General features: G+C 39.5%; 1 protein-coding gene across 4 annotated transcripts in view; it reads right to left on the reverse strand.

The window, feature by feature from the left end:
• The window catches only part of EXD2 (exonuclease 3'-5' domain containing 2), a 68,972-nt gene that overhangs the window by 18,960 nt on the left and 30,798 nt on the right, over positions 1–19,214 (reverse strand). For all 4 annotated transcript variants that reach the window (XM_084866675.1, XM_084866673.1, XM_084866674.1 and 1 more), the window contains exons 2-4: positions 17,963–18,366; positions 10,031–10,287; positions 1,615–1,741 (exon numbers count right to left, since the gene is read on the reverse strand). In XM_084866675.1, the coding sequence (XP_084722801.1) occupies positions 1,615–1,741; positions 10,031–10,287; positions 17,963–18,319 (741 nt within the window). In that variant the 5' untranslated portion in view covers positions 18,320–18,366. The remainder of the gene's footprint in view (positions 1–1,614; positions 1,742–10,030; positions 10,288–17,962; positions 18,367–19,214) is intronic.

Consider the following 19,214-nt stretch of genomic DNA (forward strand, 5'->3'; position numbering starts at 1 on the left):
AAGTAACTTACTCAGGATCACAGCAAATAAGAAATGGCTGTAGAGACCAATTTCACATAATTTGACTCCTACAACTCTCTCACAGGATAATGTTAACCTTAAGATACTAGCTATTGCTAACTCCATTAACAACATTTTGGAAGGATGAACAAGTGGTAACTGACTTGGCCACCAAAAGAAGGCTGAAACCTAGACCTCTAATAGGGGGTAGAAGCCAAAAATTAAAAATCAAATTAATTTGAGCCTCAAAGAATGGCAAAGCATAAGGAATGAGAGGCAGCAGTTGTCTGTGAAAGCAAGGAGACACACAGGGGTGAAAACAGGAGGATAAGGTGAAAGTCTCCATAAAGCACACTTAAACCCCGACCTCTATATCACAGGGCCAATTACTCCTTCTCTAACCCAAAAGAGAGAAAGTTTGTAGAACCAAAACTAAAATAGAGTCATTTATGTCAGGGACAAAATGGAGCAGGCCAAAGCAGACACATTAAAGAAAACAAAACTTCACCTAACATAAATTGCAGGAATTTATAACTCTCCTCAAAATTGGCAGAGGATACCAACCAATCCCCAAACACCAACTCTGTTCATACCATCTTTGGACTTCCTTGTTCCTGTCTCAGCTACCTGGATCCAAATAAGGAAGAAGACCACTAGACAACCAATAAGCTGAAAAAGCCAAATAACTTCTGCATTTACCCTGGTCTGTGAGCCACTCCGAACTCATTGCTCCTGTAGCCTTGAATTTCTCGGCTTGCAAGTTGAAACCCTTACAATAAATTCATCTTGCCCTAACTGGTTTGGTTCAGTGGATAGAGTGCTGGCCTTCGGACTGAAGAATCTCAGGTTCAATTCCGGTCAAGGGCATGTACCTTGGTTGTGGGCACATCCCTTGTAGGGAGTGTGCAGGAGGCAGCTGATTCATGTTTCTCTCTCATGGATGTTTCTCTCTATCCCTCTCCCTTCCTCTCTGTAAAAAAATCAATTAAATATATTAAAAAAAATAAATAAGTAAACTAATCTTATTTAATTCAATGTGTAGAATTTGGTTTTGACAAGTTTAATCATATAATAGCTAAATCACAGAGGATCTGGACCTAGTAAAACCAGGCATGGCGGAGGTTGGAGGCAAAGTGTCACTGAAAAAGAGGGATTCCGAGAAAATCTACACACTGAATGGTGAGACTAGCAGCACTCAGCCATCAGAATATAGGCTGTGGGCTTATACCTCTTGAGTAGAAAACTAGAAGATTCATCTATGGAGAAACTGAGTAGACTGAGAGGAAAGACAGTTACTGACATTTAACTATTACTGATAACATTATTTAATGTTTTATTATCTATAGTTACTGATTTAAAAAAAAAAAAAACCCACTAGTTCAAAAGCCCTGGCCATATGTGTTATGGTCTCAATCCATTTTTTTCAATGTCAAAATTAAAAATTATTTTTTGCATTTCCTAAAATTTCATTAAGCATTATTTTAGACCAATTATCTTGTTTATCATCAGACCAGGAATCTATTTTAAGGCACTTCTGCCCAATACTTCTATTTGAGGATTAGAACTTTAACAACAATTATGCTTCCATTCTTCAAGCGCTCAGATAAGAAGTACCTGGTCCTCTGTAAGGTTTTCAGCATCCCAGTTGCTGCAACGAAGTACAAGGGACTTGTCAAGGGGAAAGTTCAAAACTGTCTCAGCGAGTGATTTCAGGCTAAGCCCATTACAGAGCAAATTGTTCCTACAAAAAATAAATAAAATCATGTATCAAAAATGGACAAATAAAATAAACATAAAAAGCTAATAAACAGATGATATTCAATCTCACTAGACATCAAAATAAAATCCTATAATTTTTTAACCTATTAGATTGCAAAGATTTATTTAAAATAACTATATCTAGTATTGGTGGAGCATGAATAATTAGACAGTCTAATGCACATGTGTCAAACACAAGGCCCGCGGGCCAAATCCAGCCCGCCAGGCCTTGCAATGTGGCCCGCACCACGCTGTCATCACTGCACTCCGCTGTCAGTTTATGACATTGTCAGTTTATGACTGTTCAGTAAACCATTCGGCCCGCGATTTAGGCTGGATTTTAGATTCTGGCCCCTTCTCTGATTGAGTTCGACACCCCTAGCTAATGTAACATTTGTGAACTTTGCATATTTTACAACCTTTATGAAAAACAATTTAACAATAAATAGCAATCAGAATGTTGAACATGAAAATTCTGATTCAACAATTCCATTTCTAGAAATTTAGCCTGAGGACAAATGTACATTATAATAATCTTAATTACAGCACTATTTCAGTTGCAAAGAATTAGGAACAACCTAAATGCCCATCAATAGAAGACTGGTTAAATATCCATGCAATTACATTATATACAGCTATTACAAATAAGTATGTGGATCTATATTGATGTGAAAAGATGTCCATGATACATTAGTTAAGTAAAAAGAGACTGTGAAGAAAAGCATATACTATGGTCCCTTTATGTTAACATATATACTACATAATAAATATGTGTATGTGATTCTGGTATGTGATAACTGAGAGAAGAAACACAAAGAGATAACTAGAAACAAATGGATCAAATGTTAGTGGTATTATCTCTTATTGTGAGACTTGGAATGATTATATATCCTCTTCATATTTTTCTATGTTTGAGTTGGCTACTGTTCATGTATAACTTTTCAAATTTGAAAAAATGATAAGGCTATTTTCATCGAGGGATAGAATCTATATATATAAAAGCCTAAGCAACTGTTATGACCAAACGACCGGAATGACTGGAACCACTGGTTGACCAGTCATTATGATGTGCATTGACCACCAGGGGGCAGATGATCAACGCAGGAACTGCCCCTGGTGGTCAGTGCACTGCCACAGCCAACGTCCTATGACCCCTCCCCCTGGCCAGCCAACCTCCTGCAGCCCCTTCCCCTCTGCCCCCCAGACAGCCAACCTCCCGTGGTCCCTCCCCACCCCACTGGCCAACCTCCCCCAGCCAGTCCCCAAAGCCCCTTCCCCTGGCCAACCAGCCCCCTGATAGGCTTTGATCACTGGCCAAGCCAAGGGACCCCATCCATGCACAAATTTGTGCACCAGGCCTCTAGAATACAATAACATTAAGTATCCTTTCTGCTCTCTAAACATTTTCTGGTTAAAATAGCTATGGGGTGGTGAAAAAACTAATGAGTGCAAGAATAAGAAATTCCAAACAAGAGTTAACTGTGAAATTAAGAACATGTTGGTCAAGAGAATCCAATATGGCTGCACAGGTAAACACCTAACCGTAGCCGCACACAACAATTTCAATAAAATACAACTAAAATATAAAATGGACATTACCCAGAACTACAGGAAAGTCGACTGACTGGAAATTCTATAACGAGAAGGAAAGAGAAAACCAGAAGGAAAATCAGAGGAGCTGTAAAAGCCTAAGGTACGGAGACATGCTGCACGCACGAAGAGGAAAGAGCCAGAGAGGAGGGGGAGGCTGAGTGCCTGGCTGGTGTTCCCTAGCGAGAAGGAGATAAAAGCTCCGGACTGTGCTGAACCCCAGACCCGACAGCACTGAACCCCAGTTCTAGGCCAGACCCCGGGGACCCAGGCTCATACAGAGGGAGCTGGGCTGTAAGGCGGAAACCTGGGGGAGCGGCGAAAGGAGGTCCTGGAGGCGCGCAGAGAACGGACGGTTGGCTGTGCCGTGGGATTGCCCTGGCGGGAAGGAGACAAAAGCTCCAGACTGCTCTGAACGCCACTTCCAATCCCACTTCCAAATGAACTGAACCCCAGTTCCGGGCTCATTGGGGAAGAGCCTAGACTGTTTGGTAGCAGGCAAAAATCGAGGGCACCTTTCTCTCAGAGGTGCTTGCAAGGAATGCTGAAGGACACTGAGGAATACTGAGACTCAGGAGCTGCATAGGGCAGGGCTGACAGAAGCCAAGGCTGTAGGCTCCACCCTGAAACCCCGCCAGAACACAGAGACTTTTAAGGCTACCAACTCAGGAAAGCTGTGAAAATGCCGAGACAAGGAAATAGATCACAAACGAAAGAAATGGAGGACAAAAAGCGACTGGATATAGAGTTCAAATCTACGCTTATAAGGTTTTTCAAGAATTTCCTAGAAAAGGTCGATAAGACCTATGAGGATATGAAAAGGGATCAACTAGAATTAATAAGGAATCAACAAGAAGTAATAAGGGATCAACAAGAAATAAAGAATACATTGTCTGAAATAAAAAATATTATACAGAGCCGAAGCCGGTTTGGCTCAGTGGAAGAGCGTCGGTCTGTGGACTGAAAGGTCCCAGGTTCGATTCTGGTCAAGGGCATGTACATTGGTTGTGAGCACATCCCCAGTAGGGGGTGTGCAAGAGGCAGCTGGCCGATGTTTCTCTCTCATCAACGTTTCTAGCTCTCTATCTCTCTCCCTTCCTCTCTGTTAAAAATCAATAAAATATATTTTAAAAAATATATATTATACAGAGTCCTAAAAACAGAATGGAAGATCGCAAGAATCAAGTCAAAGATTTGGAACATAAAGAGCCAGAAGACACTCCTCCGCAGAAGCAAGAAGGCAAGAGAATCCAGAAAGTTGAAGATAATGTAAGAAACCTCTGGGACAACTTCAAGAGAACCAACATCAGAATTATGGGGGTCCCAAAAGATGAGAAAGAGCAAGATATCAAAAACATCAGAATTATGGGGGTCCCAGAAGATGAGAAAGAGCAAGATATCGAAAACATACTGAAAGAAATAGTGACAGAAGACTTCCCCCACCTGGTGAAAGAATTAGACTTACAAGTCCAGGAAGCGCACAGAACTCCAAACAAAAGAAATCCAAAGAAGACCACACCAAGAAAAATCATAATTAAAATTCCAAGAGCAAAAGACAAAGAGAGAATATTAAAAGAAGCAAGAGCAAAGCAGGTAGTTACCTATAAAGGAGCACCTATACGATTGTCAGCTGATTTCTCAACAGAAACCATGCAGGCCAGACAGGAATGGCAAGAAATATTCAAGGTGATAAATAGTAAGAACCTACAGCCAAAAATAATCTACCCAGCAAAGCTATCACTCAGAATCGAAGGCCAGATAAAGAGCTTCACTAATAAAAAAAAGCTAAAGGAGTTCATCACCACCAAACCAGAATTATATGAATTGCTGAAGGGGGTTCTTTCGGAAGAGAAAGTAAATAAAGATAAAAATTATGCACAACATGCCGAGACCGGTTTGGCTCAGTGGATAGAGCGTCGGCCTGTGGACTGAAAGGTCCCGGGTTCGATTCCGGTCAAGGGCATGTACCTTGGTTGCGGGCATATCCCTGGAAGGGGGTGTGCAAGAGGCAACTGATCGATGATTCTCTTTCATCAATGTTTCTGACTCTCTATCCCTCTCTCTTCCTCTGTGTGAAAAATCAATAAAATATATTTTTTTAAAAAAATTATGCACAACAAATACGTAACTATCAACAAGTGAATCTAAAAACCGAGGAAATTAAAAAAAAAAATCTGATGAACAATATTAACTGTTGAATATAATGGAATCAGAGGTATGGAAGGGGAGTGAACTGACAATTCTTGAGGAGAGGAGGAGAGTGGGGTGAGGGAAAAGACTGAACATAAACTGTGCACCTATGGATGAGGACAATGGGGGGTGGGGAAAGGGCAGAGGGTGGGGTGGAAACCTGGTGGAGGAAAGCAATGAAGGGAGGGAGGGAAGGAACATTTGTAATAATATGAACAATAAAGATTTATTAAAAAAAAAAAAAAAAGAACATGTTGGTCTACAAAAGTGAAGCTAGAGATTCCAAAACGGCTGCAGAGTAAGTGGAAGCTACACTGACATGCTCCCAAGACCAAACTAGAATTATAACTCAAATATAGAAAAACCTTCCTAGCCGGGACCGGTTTGGCTCAGTGGATAGAGCGTTGGCCTGCGGATTGAAAGGTCCAGGATTCGATTCCGGGCAAGGGCATGTACCTTGGTTGTGGGCACATCCCCAGTAGGGGGTGTGCAAGAGGCAGCTGATCGATGATTCTCTCTCATTGATGTTCTAACTTTCTATCCCTCTCTCTTCATCTCTGTGAAAAATCAATAAAATATATTAAAAAAAAAAAAAAAAAAAAAAAACCTTCCTAAATCCACTGAAGACTAGCAGAAGTGAACCTTGATAACCAAGGATGGAAAGTGGAGACCGCATAGAAACTGGTAGGAAATGTGGAGGCACAAAAGGGCAGGCCAGGCTCCCACAGACTGAAGCTGAAATTCTGGAGTGATATCTCAGCTGTGGAGCGTTTCCACTGAGAACTATGAGGTCTAAACCCCAAACTGGGTTCCCTAGCCCACAGCACCAGAACTGAGAAAGAAGCCCACATAAAATCTGGCTGTGAAAAGGAGTAGGGTTTCTGTCTGCCAGGGAGAGATGGCTGGAAATGCAACACAAAATTTTGTGTGCAGCCACTCACTTTGGGCTCCAGCAGAGAGAGGGCAGAGTGGACTGGAGCTGTGTGAGCAGAAGATAAGGTTGGGAGTGCTAGGCTGAGAGCTCAAAAGGAAGACACCCCGAATTCTTGTGCTGAATCATTCCCTCATACTGCAGAGGACATCTTTCTCTGGCAGACCTTTACCATCCAGGCAGCTTTTGCCTGGAGGGAGGGGTGTTTTCAATTGCTCCACCCTGTGGAGTTTCTTAGCCCATTAAGAGACTGAGAATAATAATCTGCTTGCAGGCAGAAGCAACTGCCCCATCATGTTGAAAAACCTGTCACCCCACCTGTCCCTGATAGCCTGAAATTAATCAAGACTAAATAACAATCAGATTGTAGGCAGAAGCTGGTCTCTGGAGGCTTTGAGTCTTTGCCTGATCTAATTCTTGGCTCAGGGCTAGGAAAAGCAGAACATTGTACACATCTAGTTTCTGTTCAAAGGCACCAGCTCCAGCAGAGGGAGTCACAAGGTGTTAATTGCTAATAGCTCCAAACAGGGTGCTCATGGACAGTCACAAACAGCATCTGACATTTACACATTGTCCTGCATTAGAGATTGGAAGTCATAGCAGATCTATCTAATACATAAACACAAACACATATATGCAGGCAAAATAGGAAGATTAAAAAAAAAAAAAAATAAGCCCCAAATGAAAGAACAAGAGAATTCTCCTGAAGAGCTGAATGAAATGGAGATAAGAAATTTATCAGATAAGAGTTTAGAATAATGATGGCAATGATGCTCAAAAGTATGAGAAAAGATATAGTAACTATGAAAAAAGAGCAGTCAGAAATAAGAATGATGTAGTACTAATAAAGAACAGGCTGGAAGGAATACACAGAAGATTATGGGAAGCCAAGGATCAGAGCAGTGAATTATAAGACAGGGTAGAAAAAAAAAATCAATCAATCAGAGAACCAAAATTAAAAAACAGGAAGACAACTTAAGGGAGCTATGGAACAATATGAAATGTAACAATATTTTCATCATAGGAGTACCAGAGGGGAAGTAACCAAGGGATAGAGAATGTATTTGAAGAAATAATGGCAGAAAACTCTCTAACCTGGTAAAGGAAAAGGTCACATAAGTTCCAGAGGCACAGAGAGTCCAGAGCAAAAGGAACCCAGTAGGCCCATGCCTAGACACATCATAATTAAAATGCTAAAATTAAAGACAAAGAGAGAAAAGCAAGCTGTTACCTACAAAGGAGTTCCCATAAGGCTATCAGCTGATTTCTCATCAGACATTCTACAGGCCAGAAGGGAATAGTATGAAGTATTCAAGGTAATGAAAAGCACGATTACTATATTCAGCAAGGCTATCATTCAAAATAGATGGTGAAATAAAGAGCTTCCCAGACACACACCAAAAAAAAAAAGGCAAAAGGGGTTTATCACCACCAAACCAACACTGCAAGAAATGCTAAAGGGATGCTGTATTGAGAAGAAATGGAGAGAGAAACACAGGCATAAAGAATAAAAATGGCAATAAATAAGTACCTATCAATAATATCATTAAATCTAAGTGGATTAAATGCTGCAATAAAAAAACATAGGGTACCAGAATGCATATAAATACATGACCCAAGTATATGCTGTTTATAAGAGACCTACCTCAGAACAAAAGACTCACACAGGATGAGAATGAAGGGAAGGGAAAAAAATTTTCCTGCAAATGGAAATGAAAAAAGAAAACAAAACCTGGGGTAGCAAAACTAATATAAGACAAAATAGACTTCAAAGAAGGCCATCACAAGAGACAATAAAGGTCACCACACAGTAGTAAAGGGTTCAACCCAACAAGAGGATATAACCCTGGTAAGCATATATGTACCCAATATAGGAGCACCTAAATATATAAAAAAAGTTTCTAGAGGACTTTAAGGGAGAGATTGACAGCAATATAATCATAGTATGGGACTTTAACAACCTGCTGACTTCACTGGATAGCTCTTCCAGACAAAAAATTAACAAGGAAACAGCGACTAGATGAGTGAATAAAAAAAGCTGTGGTACATTTACACAATGGAATACTATGCAGCTATAAAAAAGAAAGAACTCTTATCATTTGCAACAGCATAGATGGACCTGGAGAGTATTATGCTAAGAGAAATAAGCCAGTCAGAGAAAGTATTGCATGATCTCACTCATAAGTGAATATCCTAGAAAAACTGATTGTAATGTACCAAAAGCTGTTCCTAAAGTATTAACAAAAATCGTTATTGGCAGTTGATCTCATGGTAACATTACATAACATGTAATGAACCTAAAGCAGTCATATTTTAGCGCAAATAAAGACCTAATATGCTAATTAGACCCAACAATCGACCCACCATCTGGAAGACATTCTGGACAACCGTCTGGATGACTTTCCAGAGAAAGCCGGGGCTGCGAGGCCCAGCCGGGGCTACGAGGGGCTGTGAGGGCTGGCCCAGGCTGCGAAGGCTGGCCGAGGCAGCCGGGGCTGTGAGGGCTGAGCCTCTTGCACAGATTTCGTGCATTGGGCCTCTAGTTTTCTAATAAAATATTATGATCAGCATAGATTTTAGTCAGGCCTTCTCTTAGTTGATTAAATCCTCCATGATTTTAGAGAGGAAGGAAGAGGGAGAGAACGAAAGAAATATCAATGATGAGAGAATCACTGATCGGCTGCCTCCTGCATGCGCTCCCCTGGGAATCAAGCCCACACCCGGAATTGAATCCTTGTGCCCTTGACTGGGATCGAACCCAGGACCCTTCAGTCCGAATGCCTCCACTGAGCCAAATCAGCTACGGCCTCTAAACTTTAATGTCAGTGTCATTGAGGCAGGGATAGAGGCTGTTTCAGTCCATATTATTAAAAGGAGAACCTGTGTACACATACATGAAAGAGTGATTGGCAACTCCATTTCCATAAAAATAAGACTTCTCAGAGAAAGAGAAATCTCTCTTCTTCCAAGTAAAGGATTGGAACTACCATCATTTTGGCCTAAAGCAGGTTTTCCAAACTCATGCTTCAGGATGACTCCCAGTTACAATGGGAGAGGTGGGGACTCCGGCAAATGGAATAGAGCTTGTTCATCAAAAGTGAGCAGGGTACCCAGCCAATTATTGCCACCTAGAATTATTGACCTAATATATTCAAATCACCTCACTTTTTCAAGAGAAATCGGAAATATACATCTTCTGCATTTAAACTAAAATTTCCTAAAAATACTATATGGGGAAATACAAAAAAGTAATCTGCGGCCCTCGTTTATCCAGTGGGGCCATTAGTTTACAACTTAAAGAGACATCTTATTAATGTTTCATTTAAAAAGACCAATTCTAAGAAAAATAAAAAATAAAATAAATAAAACGATCAATTCCAGGTAAGTAAACTTTTCTCAGAAATTGGAATATTTTCTTACAAATTTAATATGCATCTCAGAAGCCTCTAGGCTTGTGACAAATTTTAAATTCTTCATTACTGATTCTTATTAATCTATAAATTTGCTAAAATATTTGCCCCACAGCTACAAGAATCCAAGCAGCATTCACACAAACCATACCTCTGCCTCATGGCTAGGTATCGGAGGTCCAGGCACCCCTTCACAATGAGGCCATAATCCTGCAGAAGCTTGCTGGCATCTTCTGAACATCCTACTCCAACTTTTAAAATAGTGCCATCTGCCAAAATGTTCAATAATGTTTTTGGTATTGTTTTTCCTCCACTGATCAGCTTGGGCAAGCGAACCAAGACACAGAAGCCACTTGGGGAGGCCATTTGAAGAAGCGAGAGAGGATTGGCTTTCCCTTCCAAGTTCACCTGCAACAGAAGAAAAATCAGGGCCACAGTTCATACCCTAGCGCAGTACCAAGTACATCATGAAATTATGGCAAACATCTAAGAGGTACATCCTTAACTTCTCAAAGGGAGCAGCTGACCAGATTTTTGTTCCAATCTAAGAATCAGCTTGTGCTAATAAATGCAATGAACTCTGTAAAGCAGCAACTTAAACAAAGATTACTGAAGGCCCAAACTCCAGAGCCTGAAATACGAGCAGTCCATAAATAGTGACCAGCTGACACAGAGGCAGCCTGGGACACACACTGGCGGAGTCACGGGAAACATACTGGTTTTAAAAGGCTAATGGGGGGCGGGGGAAAGGCTAAGGAGCAGAGTGGCCAGATGATAAGCATAACTCTTTTTATTATCCAGACTCTCTTACGTACATGCTAGTGACTTTGACTCATTTACCTTATCATCACTCCTTCAAGATCCAATGTTTAAAAAGAGGAAGGAAATACAATGCTAGTACAAGTAAGTGGTACCTGTCATAATAAATCCTGGTAGCACAGAATGCTTTCTCAACATTTATGGTTACAAATATTGGTCATAAAAAGAAAAAATATATACTGGCATAAGCTAGGATCCTTATACCTTAAGAGATGAAAATAACTATATATTAACTGATCTAGTTTTAATTTTTTTTGGTTTTGCTTTGTTTTTAAATTTTATTTTTCAATTACAGTTTACATTCAATATTATTCTGTATTGCTTGCAGGTGTGTAGTTGTTTTTTTATTTGTTTTTAGAGAGGAAGGAAGAGGAAGGGAGGGAAGTAAAGAGGGAGGGAGAAGAAGGAAAAGAGAGAGACAGAGAGATAGAGAGAGAAAGAGAGAGAAACATTGATGTGAGAGTAAAACATCAATTGGCTGCCTCCTACAAGCCCCTTACCAAGGATCAAACCCGCAACCTGTGCCTTGACCAGGAATTGAACCAGCAATTTTTCGGTGTACAGAACAATACCCAAACAACTAAGCCATACTAGCCAGGGCTCAGGTATATAGTTTTAATCTTTTTAAGGTAATAGATAAGTTGGAGAAAATGCTTAAAGCTAAGGAAGCTATTCCCAGAAATATTTACATACAAAATTCACATTAATTAAAGTTTCCTTAGTATCCAATAAATTCCAATCCTCATTTTCCGAGAGGAAATGTAAGGCCCAGGGTAAAGCAGTTTGCTTAATCATGGAAAAAGAATGGCAAAGTCAGGACTAGAACCTAAACTTCCCTATCTCTAGAACAGAAGTTCTCAACCAGCATTGATTTTGCACCTGCATACCCGACCCAGCACTTCCGGCAATATCTGGAGAAATTGTTGCTTGTCACAACTTGGGAGAGAGCGCACTGGTATCCACTAGTTAGAGGCCAGAATGCTGCTAAACACCCTACAATGTTCAAGATAGCCCCTCACAACAAAGAACCATCTCCCTGCAAAATGTTACCAGAGGAGAACCCTGCTCTAAGCAATGCTACTCTCTTACTACTACAGTTATCAGTATGCAAGGCATTGCACCAGGCGCTGCTGTGGATATAAAGTTAATAAGAGATAGAACCTGCCTTAAAGATTACACCCTTTCGGGTAGAGTACTATACAGCTCACACCTTTAGAAACTACATGGTAAATAACTAAAGTGTTACAAGTAATCAAGGGAAGGATATGTCATTGTTGAGATGACCAGTATCACAAAGAAGCAATCAGGATCACAAAGAATTATTAAAAACAAAATTCAGTAGGGCCTTAAGCCCTCAACTTGAACTTCAATGCTAAGTTAAACCATGGTTTAACTCATAAAAGCCTTAGGATTTCCCTGCTTAGGCACCGATTTATTGATGAGGGATATTTCCATATCCTCAAATGAAAGCATGCCAGATTGATCTTTAATGTGCCTACTTCTTGGGGCTCAGACAAGGTAAAAAAAAAAAACAACACAAAACTACAAGAAATTGACTATTGAGTTTTGTTCCATAATATTCATCTGGATGTGGCCAAATTGCCTTTTTTTTTTTTTATTAATTCCTTTCCTCTGTAATGCCAGCTCATTCTATGAAAAAGCTATAAATTTCTTCTTCTAATATTTAGCCTGCTAATTTGACACAATACCCACTGCAAATTCCTAAAGCTGCATCTCTGCACCTCTTTTTCGTCAGGTTCCCCTTTCTAAAATACATCTACCTAATAAAAAAGTAACATGCTTACTGACCATACCATTGCAACATCCACCAGCCAATCAGGAGTATGCAAATTAACCCAACAAAGATGGAGAGTTAGTTTGCATAAGCAGGCACCAACCAACCACGGATGAGGTGGGATGCTTGCATTGTTGCTCAGGGCCTCTGGGAAGCGTGGGAAGGCAGAAAGGGGTTCAGGGCTGGAGCAGAAAGGCTGATCTGGCCAGAGTGAAGGCAGTGCCAGGGGAAAGGAGGGCCCATTCTTGCACAAATCTTCATTTGTGCATCGGGCCACTAGTTAAGTAAATAAGTATCTAGGTGGACAGATAGATAAGTTCTTGTCTTCTTAATACTGTTTCTGGATTGTGCTTAAGATCCAATATATTACAATTAAGGTTTTCCTACTGGGAATTCAAATGTTTATGATTCCAATAGGTATGCAATTTATACTAAGTGTATAATTGGAAAAATAATGCCTCTAGCAGACTCAATATGGCTTAAGTAACAAAAGATCTAGCTTTTATTCCTCATATCTTTACCCCTTTTTCTTTCTAACATCTTCTTGTCTCAATATCACTTATTACTCATGAAAACCAATGAAACCCTTAATGGGAAAAGACATGACATATTTTAATTTTATTAGCATTTAATTCGGTGGTCTCTTTGAGCCTGGCCAGTTTGGCTCAGTGGTTGAGCATTGACCTCACGGTTCAATTCCTGGTCAAGCCACCTGCTCAGATTGCAGGCTCAGTCCGCAGTAGGTGGTGTGAAGGAGGCAACCAGCTGGTTTGGCTCAGTGGACAGAGTGTTGGCCTGCAGGTTGAAGAGTCCTAGGTTCAAATCTGGTCAAGGGCACATGCCCGGGTTCTGTGCTTGATCCCCAGTAGGAGGTGTGTAGGAGGCAGTTGATCAATGATTCTCTCTAATCATTGATTCTATCTCTTTCCCTCTCCCTACCTCTCTGAAATCAAAAATATATATTAATTTTTTTTTTAAATATTTGAGCCCTGGCCAGTAGTTAGAATGACAGCCTAAGTACTGAAGGATTCAATTCCCCATAAAAGATACCTGAGTTTCAGTTTCGATTCCCAGCCCTAGTTGGTCAGGGTGTGTACAGGAGGCAATCAATCAATGGCTTTTCCTTCCTTCCTTCCTTCTCTGTTTTTCTCTCTCTCTCCTTTCTCTCCCCCTGCCCCTTCTATTCTCTCTGAAAATCAATACAAAAAATATCCTCAGGTAAGGCTTAAAAAAAAAAGTTTGGGACATAAACAACATATATGCATAGGTATTTATAATTATATACATGTAATAATATACTAATGTGTTACATTGTTACATATACACAAAAGTAACAATTTTAAATGAATGATGGCATCAATTATTACGGAAGAAATTTCTAACACTTTTTTCCATATTTCAGTAACTCACTTAGAGAATACTGGTTTAGAATCCTCTTTCCTGAGGGCCAGTGGATAATCCATTTTAGCTTCAAGATCCCTTTTCTTTTCTTTTTAAAAATAAATCACTGCATACTTATTGCCAAAAACATACAATTATACAAAAATAAAAAAACATATCCAAACTCCACAACCCTGAAATAACCACTGTTAATATTCTGATATTTTTTCCAGACTTTTTTCTTTGCATCTAAAAATACTTGTAGTTTTAACATATTTGTGATTATATGCTATGGAATATTGTTTTAATTTTTATATTTTATTGTCTCTATTATGTTTTTATATACTGTGATACATCAAAATGATATGACTTGTAATTTAGAAAGCATAAATAATATAATGAACACCTGTGAAATTATTCTAACCTTTCTGCAAAATTCTTAAAAGTCCAGAGCTGACAAATTTATAGAAAAGCCCGTGATTCTTGAAGTGGCCCCACGATGGCAGCAGAGAGTAATGAAGGATCTGATACCATGTTCTGGGCTTGAACGGGTTACCTAACGAGCACTCCTAGCCTGTGGCATTCATATACCAGTTAAATTTAAACTATGACTTTGAGACAGGAATGAGATTATTCTGTTCAAGTGATCGAATGAAGCCCAATGAGACTGAAAGTAATGAGGAGGATGGGAAGCGACTAGGAGAAAATTTCAGATGTTGAGAGAGGCCAGAGCATATAAATCCTTAAGGACGCGTAAGTGATTAAGACATCTTCATTTTATTTGAAGCTATAGGAAGGTTTTAAACAGAGGGCTGCCGAAACCGGTTTGGCTCAGTGGTAGAGCGTTGGTCTGCGGACTGAAGGGTCCCAGGTTCGATTCCGGCCAAGGGCATGTACATTGGTTGCGGGCACATCCCTGGTGGGGGGTGTGCAAGAGGCAGCTGGTCGATGTTTCTCTCTCATTGACATTTCTAGCTCTCTATCTCTCTCTCCGCCTCTCTGTAAAAAATCAATAAAATATATTTAAAAAAATAAACAGAGGGCTGACAATAAAAAAGGTTTAAAGAAAAAAAGACTCAGAGAGCAAGTTAAATAGCAGATTAGACAAAGGTAAAGGAAAAAAAAGGGGAAATATGAAAAAGACCCAAAGGAATTATGTAGAATAAATCCAAAGATTAAGATAGATTAAATGTAAAAGTGATTACCAGACATGTAGGTTAGCATAAAAAGTTGAAAATGTAGCCTGGCCGGTATGGTTCAATGGTTGAGCATCAGCCCTTGAACTAAGACGTCTCTGGTTCGATTCCCAGTCAGGGCACATGTCTAGGTTGTGGGCTCGATCCCCAGTAAGAGGCATGCAGAAGGCAGCCCATCAATGGTGTTTCTCTCTAATCTCATTAATGTTTCTTTCTATCCCTCTCCCTTCCTCTCTCTCTAGAAATCAATAAAACATTTTTTTTTAAATGTTGAGAATGTAGCTGATCAAATTCCAGCAAGAAAGTGGAAAGGGGAGGGAGAGGAAGAAGGGAAAGTAGGGGAGGTGAAGGAGGGGGAGAGGAAAAAGGAGAAGAAAAGAGTAAAGACAATGTTCAAAGAGAATTTAAAAACTGATAAAATATACCAATCCTCATCTCTCTCTGAATCCGAAGCTGGAAATTCAGAAAGAAAACACCTAGTCTCAAGATAATGAATTTTTAGAACCACAAACTCAAAGAGAAGACCTTAAAAGGAGCAACAAAAAATTAATTACCTAGAAAAAATCAACATGTAGATTAGCAGTGATTTTCAACAGCAACAATAGAAGCCAGAATACAATGAAAAATTATATATGGTAAAAATGATGATAAACTGCCAAACTAAAATTTTAGATCCAGTGAAAATATCTTCAAGATCAAGAGCAAAATAAAGACATTTTCAAAACAATCTTAATTATCAAATGAGACCTCAAAAAATGAACTTCTAAAGTATGACCTTAAAGAAAATTACTCTAAATAAAAATAAAAAAAGTTCTGAGGTATAAAGACAAACTAGGCCCTGAGTAAGTTAGAGCATTGTCGTGATACACCAACGTTGTGGATTGGATTCCTGGTAAAGGCACATACAAGAATCAACCAATGAATGCCTAAAAAAGCGGAACAACAAATTGATGTTTCTCTCTCTCTCTCTCTCTCTCTCTCAAAATCAATACATTTTTTTAAAAGACAAACTAAAAAAGGTGAATTATTTGGTAAATCTAAACAACTACTAACTGTAAAACAAGAGCAAAAACAGTAACTAAACAAACATGGAAGTAAATGAAAGAGAAAGGGAAACAGAAATGGAAGAAAGGTGAACAAGGATGGATGACTTTTTCATAAAGTTTTTCTGTGGCAGCAATTGGAGAAATGCAATCACTCCTCAAGGGAGAGGCGGCATCAAGCATGAAATTAATACATATCAAAGGCCCAAATGAAGTGGGTTTTGGATTATTTGCCCCTTTAACTTTTCCATGTCTCTGCTATAATTACACCCTATTATTATTAAGTCAATTGCTGTTAGTAACTATTCACTTCAGAAAACTCGGTTGTTGCTGTGCTTACTCTTCATTTAGTTAGAATAATCAAGGTATTTGGCAAATGTGAATTTTCCTAATCTACTAAAGCTCACTGTTTACTAATGTTTTCTTCTATTGTTGTTGGTGTCAATATTTCTAAAAGGATATAATTTCTTATGTAAAATAACTAAAAGGGCCTAATTCTGTCTTTTTCTTATTTATTAATTTTCTAGAGAGAGAAACATCAATTTGTTGTTCCCATTTATTTATGCACTCATTGGTTTATTCTTGTATGTGCCCTGACCAGGGAATCGAACTCACAACCTTGGTGTATTGGAATAATGCCCTTACCAACCAAGCTATCCAGCCAGGGCCTCCAATTCTTTCTTGGTGGCCCAAGGTCATTTGTATAAATTACTACTATTGATGATACAAAGAAATACTCTCAATAGCTAAGGTGCAGGGCCTGTGTGACTACTAAACTTTCTCCATATTGGCAGGTGTTCTCTTCTTGGTCATCATTGTATGTAGTCACTCCTACCAACTATAATCTGATTTTGTGGCAACTATTCTGCTTAAAGCTTCTTTTGATTACATTTCTGGTTTCTGGCTGTATTCTAGATATCCAGAAAAAAAAATATCAGAGATTCTTGGTAAGGTATAACACTGAATTAGTAAGATGATACTTCTGAGTTATTTATATTTTTGTATATCTTCTGTTTCAAGCTGAAAGTTCACTCTGTGAATCAGAATGACAAAAGAGTAGGTGTGCCATATTATTATCATCATAATCATGCAGCAACTTCCCCAAAGTTAATAGCCATTAGTAAAAGTAACCAGACGGTAAAGCAAGCCCTGGCCTCCAATGCTAGTTACCAGTTTTGTGGCTTTTGGTAAATAACTAATCCTTTTTATGCCCCAATTTCCTATCTATAAAAGTGAGAATAGTAATAGCATCTCCCTACATAGAATTATTAAGAGAATCTAATTAAACTAAATGATATGATCAAACAAAACAGCATAGTACCTGGCTTAGAATAAACAATATTTCAAATTTTAAATGTTATCTTTTAAAATTTTGACTTGTATAATAATTCCCATTTAATAGACTTCCTTAATAAACTTCTCCATGACATCCTTATGAAAATACTATTAAAATATTAATAGTAGCTAGTATTCAGTGATCACCTATTATATGTTAAAATTGTGCTAAAGCCTTTATAGAGGCTACATGAACCTTTAGAAATTCCCTGGGAGGTAGATACCATTACATCCCTATTACAAAAAAAGTACACTGGGGCTCGAACTTACTTAAGTAGCATGTCCCAGTTCACAGAATGATAAGTGGTGAACACGGAACTCATATGGATCTGCCTGGCTTCAGAATCTGATTATGAGCATTCCCTTAGCCTGAGAAGAGAAGCAACTTCTGCTAAAATCTACTTACCAGCAAGGTGAGAACAAGCTAATCTTTAATCTTATCCTTCACCTGATGACTCAAGACCTCTAGCGGGAACAGCAGACATGATGTGTCCTATTTTTGCTTTTTAACTTACCCACTCGCAGTCGATTCCAAGTACTGGAATATCTTCTAACCCACTCCGAAGCAAGGGTTCAATGTGATCCCACTCTGCCTCCTGGGACACAGTGACCACCTTTGCTTCCAGGATCCTCTCTTCCCATGAGGCTCTGGGGGCACCGGAAGGCGGCTGGTCCTCTTCTGGCGGGGGCAGCTGGCTCCTGCTTGGAGCTTGCTGCTGCTGCTGTTGCTGCTGCGGCGGCGGCTGCTGGGGCTGCCAGGGTCTGCGGCTGCTCCTACTCCTCCGGCGCTGGATGCCTTTCCACAGGACAAACGCCCCCACTGCCGCACCAAGGAGAGTGGTCACTGTCAACGCCACCAAGTGTCTAGACATCTTCAGCTTTGCTGCTGTTTAGGAAAGCATATCACTAATCCCACAATCTGCAAAACAAATGGTAACAATAAGTTTACACACAGAATTTGAGCCTATATGGAAAGGAGTTTCCACTAAAAGTTGGGGGTTGTTCCATTTACAATCCTGTGCCCACAAACTAAAAAATTGTTACCAATTTTGGCATGAAGCAGTTGTGTTTTAATTTTTTTCACTTTTTTACATTCTCTACTCCATCTCTATCTCCATTCTCTCCTAAGAAAACCCTCCTGCCCTCTATCAGTTGCCTAGGGCTCTCTGAACCATATAAAAATCATATCAATTAAAACAGAATAAGCTAGTCCAGCCAGCATGGCCCAGTGATTGATTCCTGGTCAGGGAACAAGCCTGGGTGTAGGCTCAATCCCCAATGTGGGTCATGATTCTTTCTCATCGTTGGTGTTTCTCTCTCTCTCTCTCTCTCTCTCTCTCTCTCTCTCTCTCTCTCTCTCTCTCTCTTCCTCTCTGAAATCAATAAAAATCTATTTTTTAAAATAATAAATAAAAAATAAAACAAAATTAAGCTAGACTCTGGCTTTCACTTACTGATATAGACCTTCTTCAAGGTGTTTGAACTTTCAACCTTCAATCTCTAACAAAAACTGAGTGGAAATTTCTGCTTCAATAAAAATCTAATCATTAGCAAGCTAGTGGAGAGATTTTTTTTTTTTTTTTTTTACTTTTCTGCAAGATGTAAATAGTGGGGGGACGAAGCAAATGGGCTTCAGAAAACATGGGTCTTCTTGCACCCGAAATCTCAGTAGTTCTCCATAGAAACAGACTCGGATATTGAGGGTAAGCTAGGGCAGTACAAAGGAATGGGTGGCCTCCAAAAGGAATAGAATAGAACCATGAGAGA

This window comes from Pipistrellus hanaki (assembly GCF_964339955.1).
Source record: "Pipistrellus hanaki genome assembly, chromosome: 1".
Taxonomy (NCBI): domain Eukaryota; kingdom Metazoa; phylum Chordata; class Mammalia; order Chiroptera; family Vespertilionidae; genus Pipistrellus; species Pipistrellus hanaki.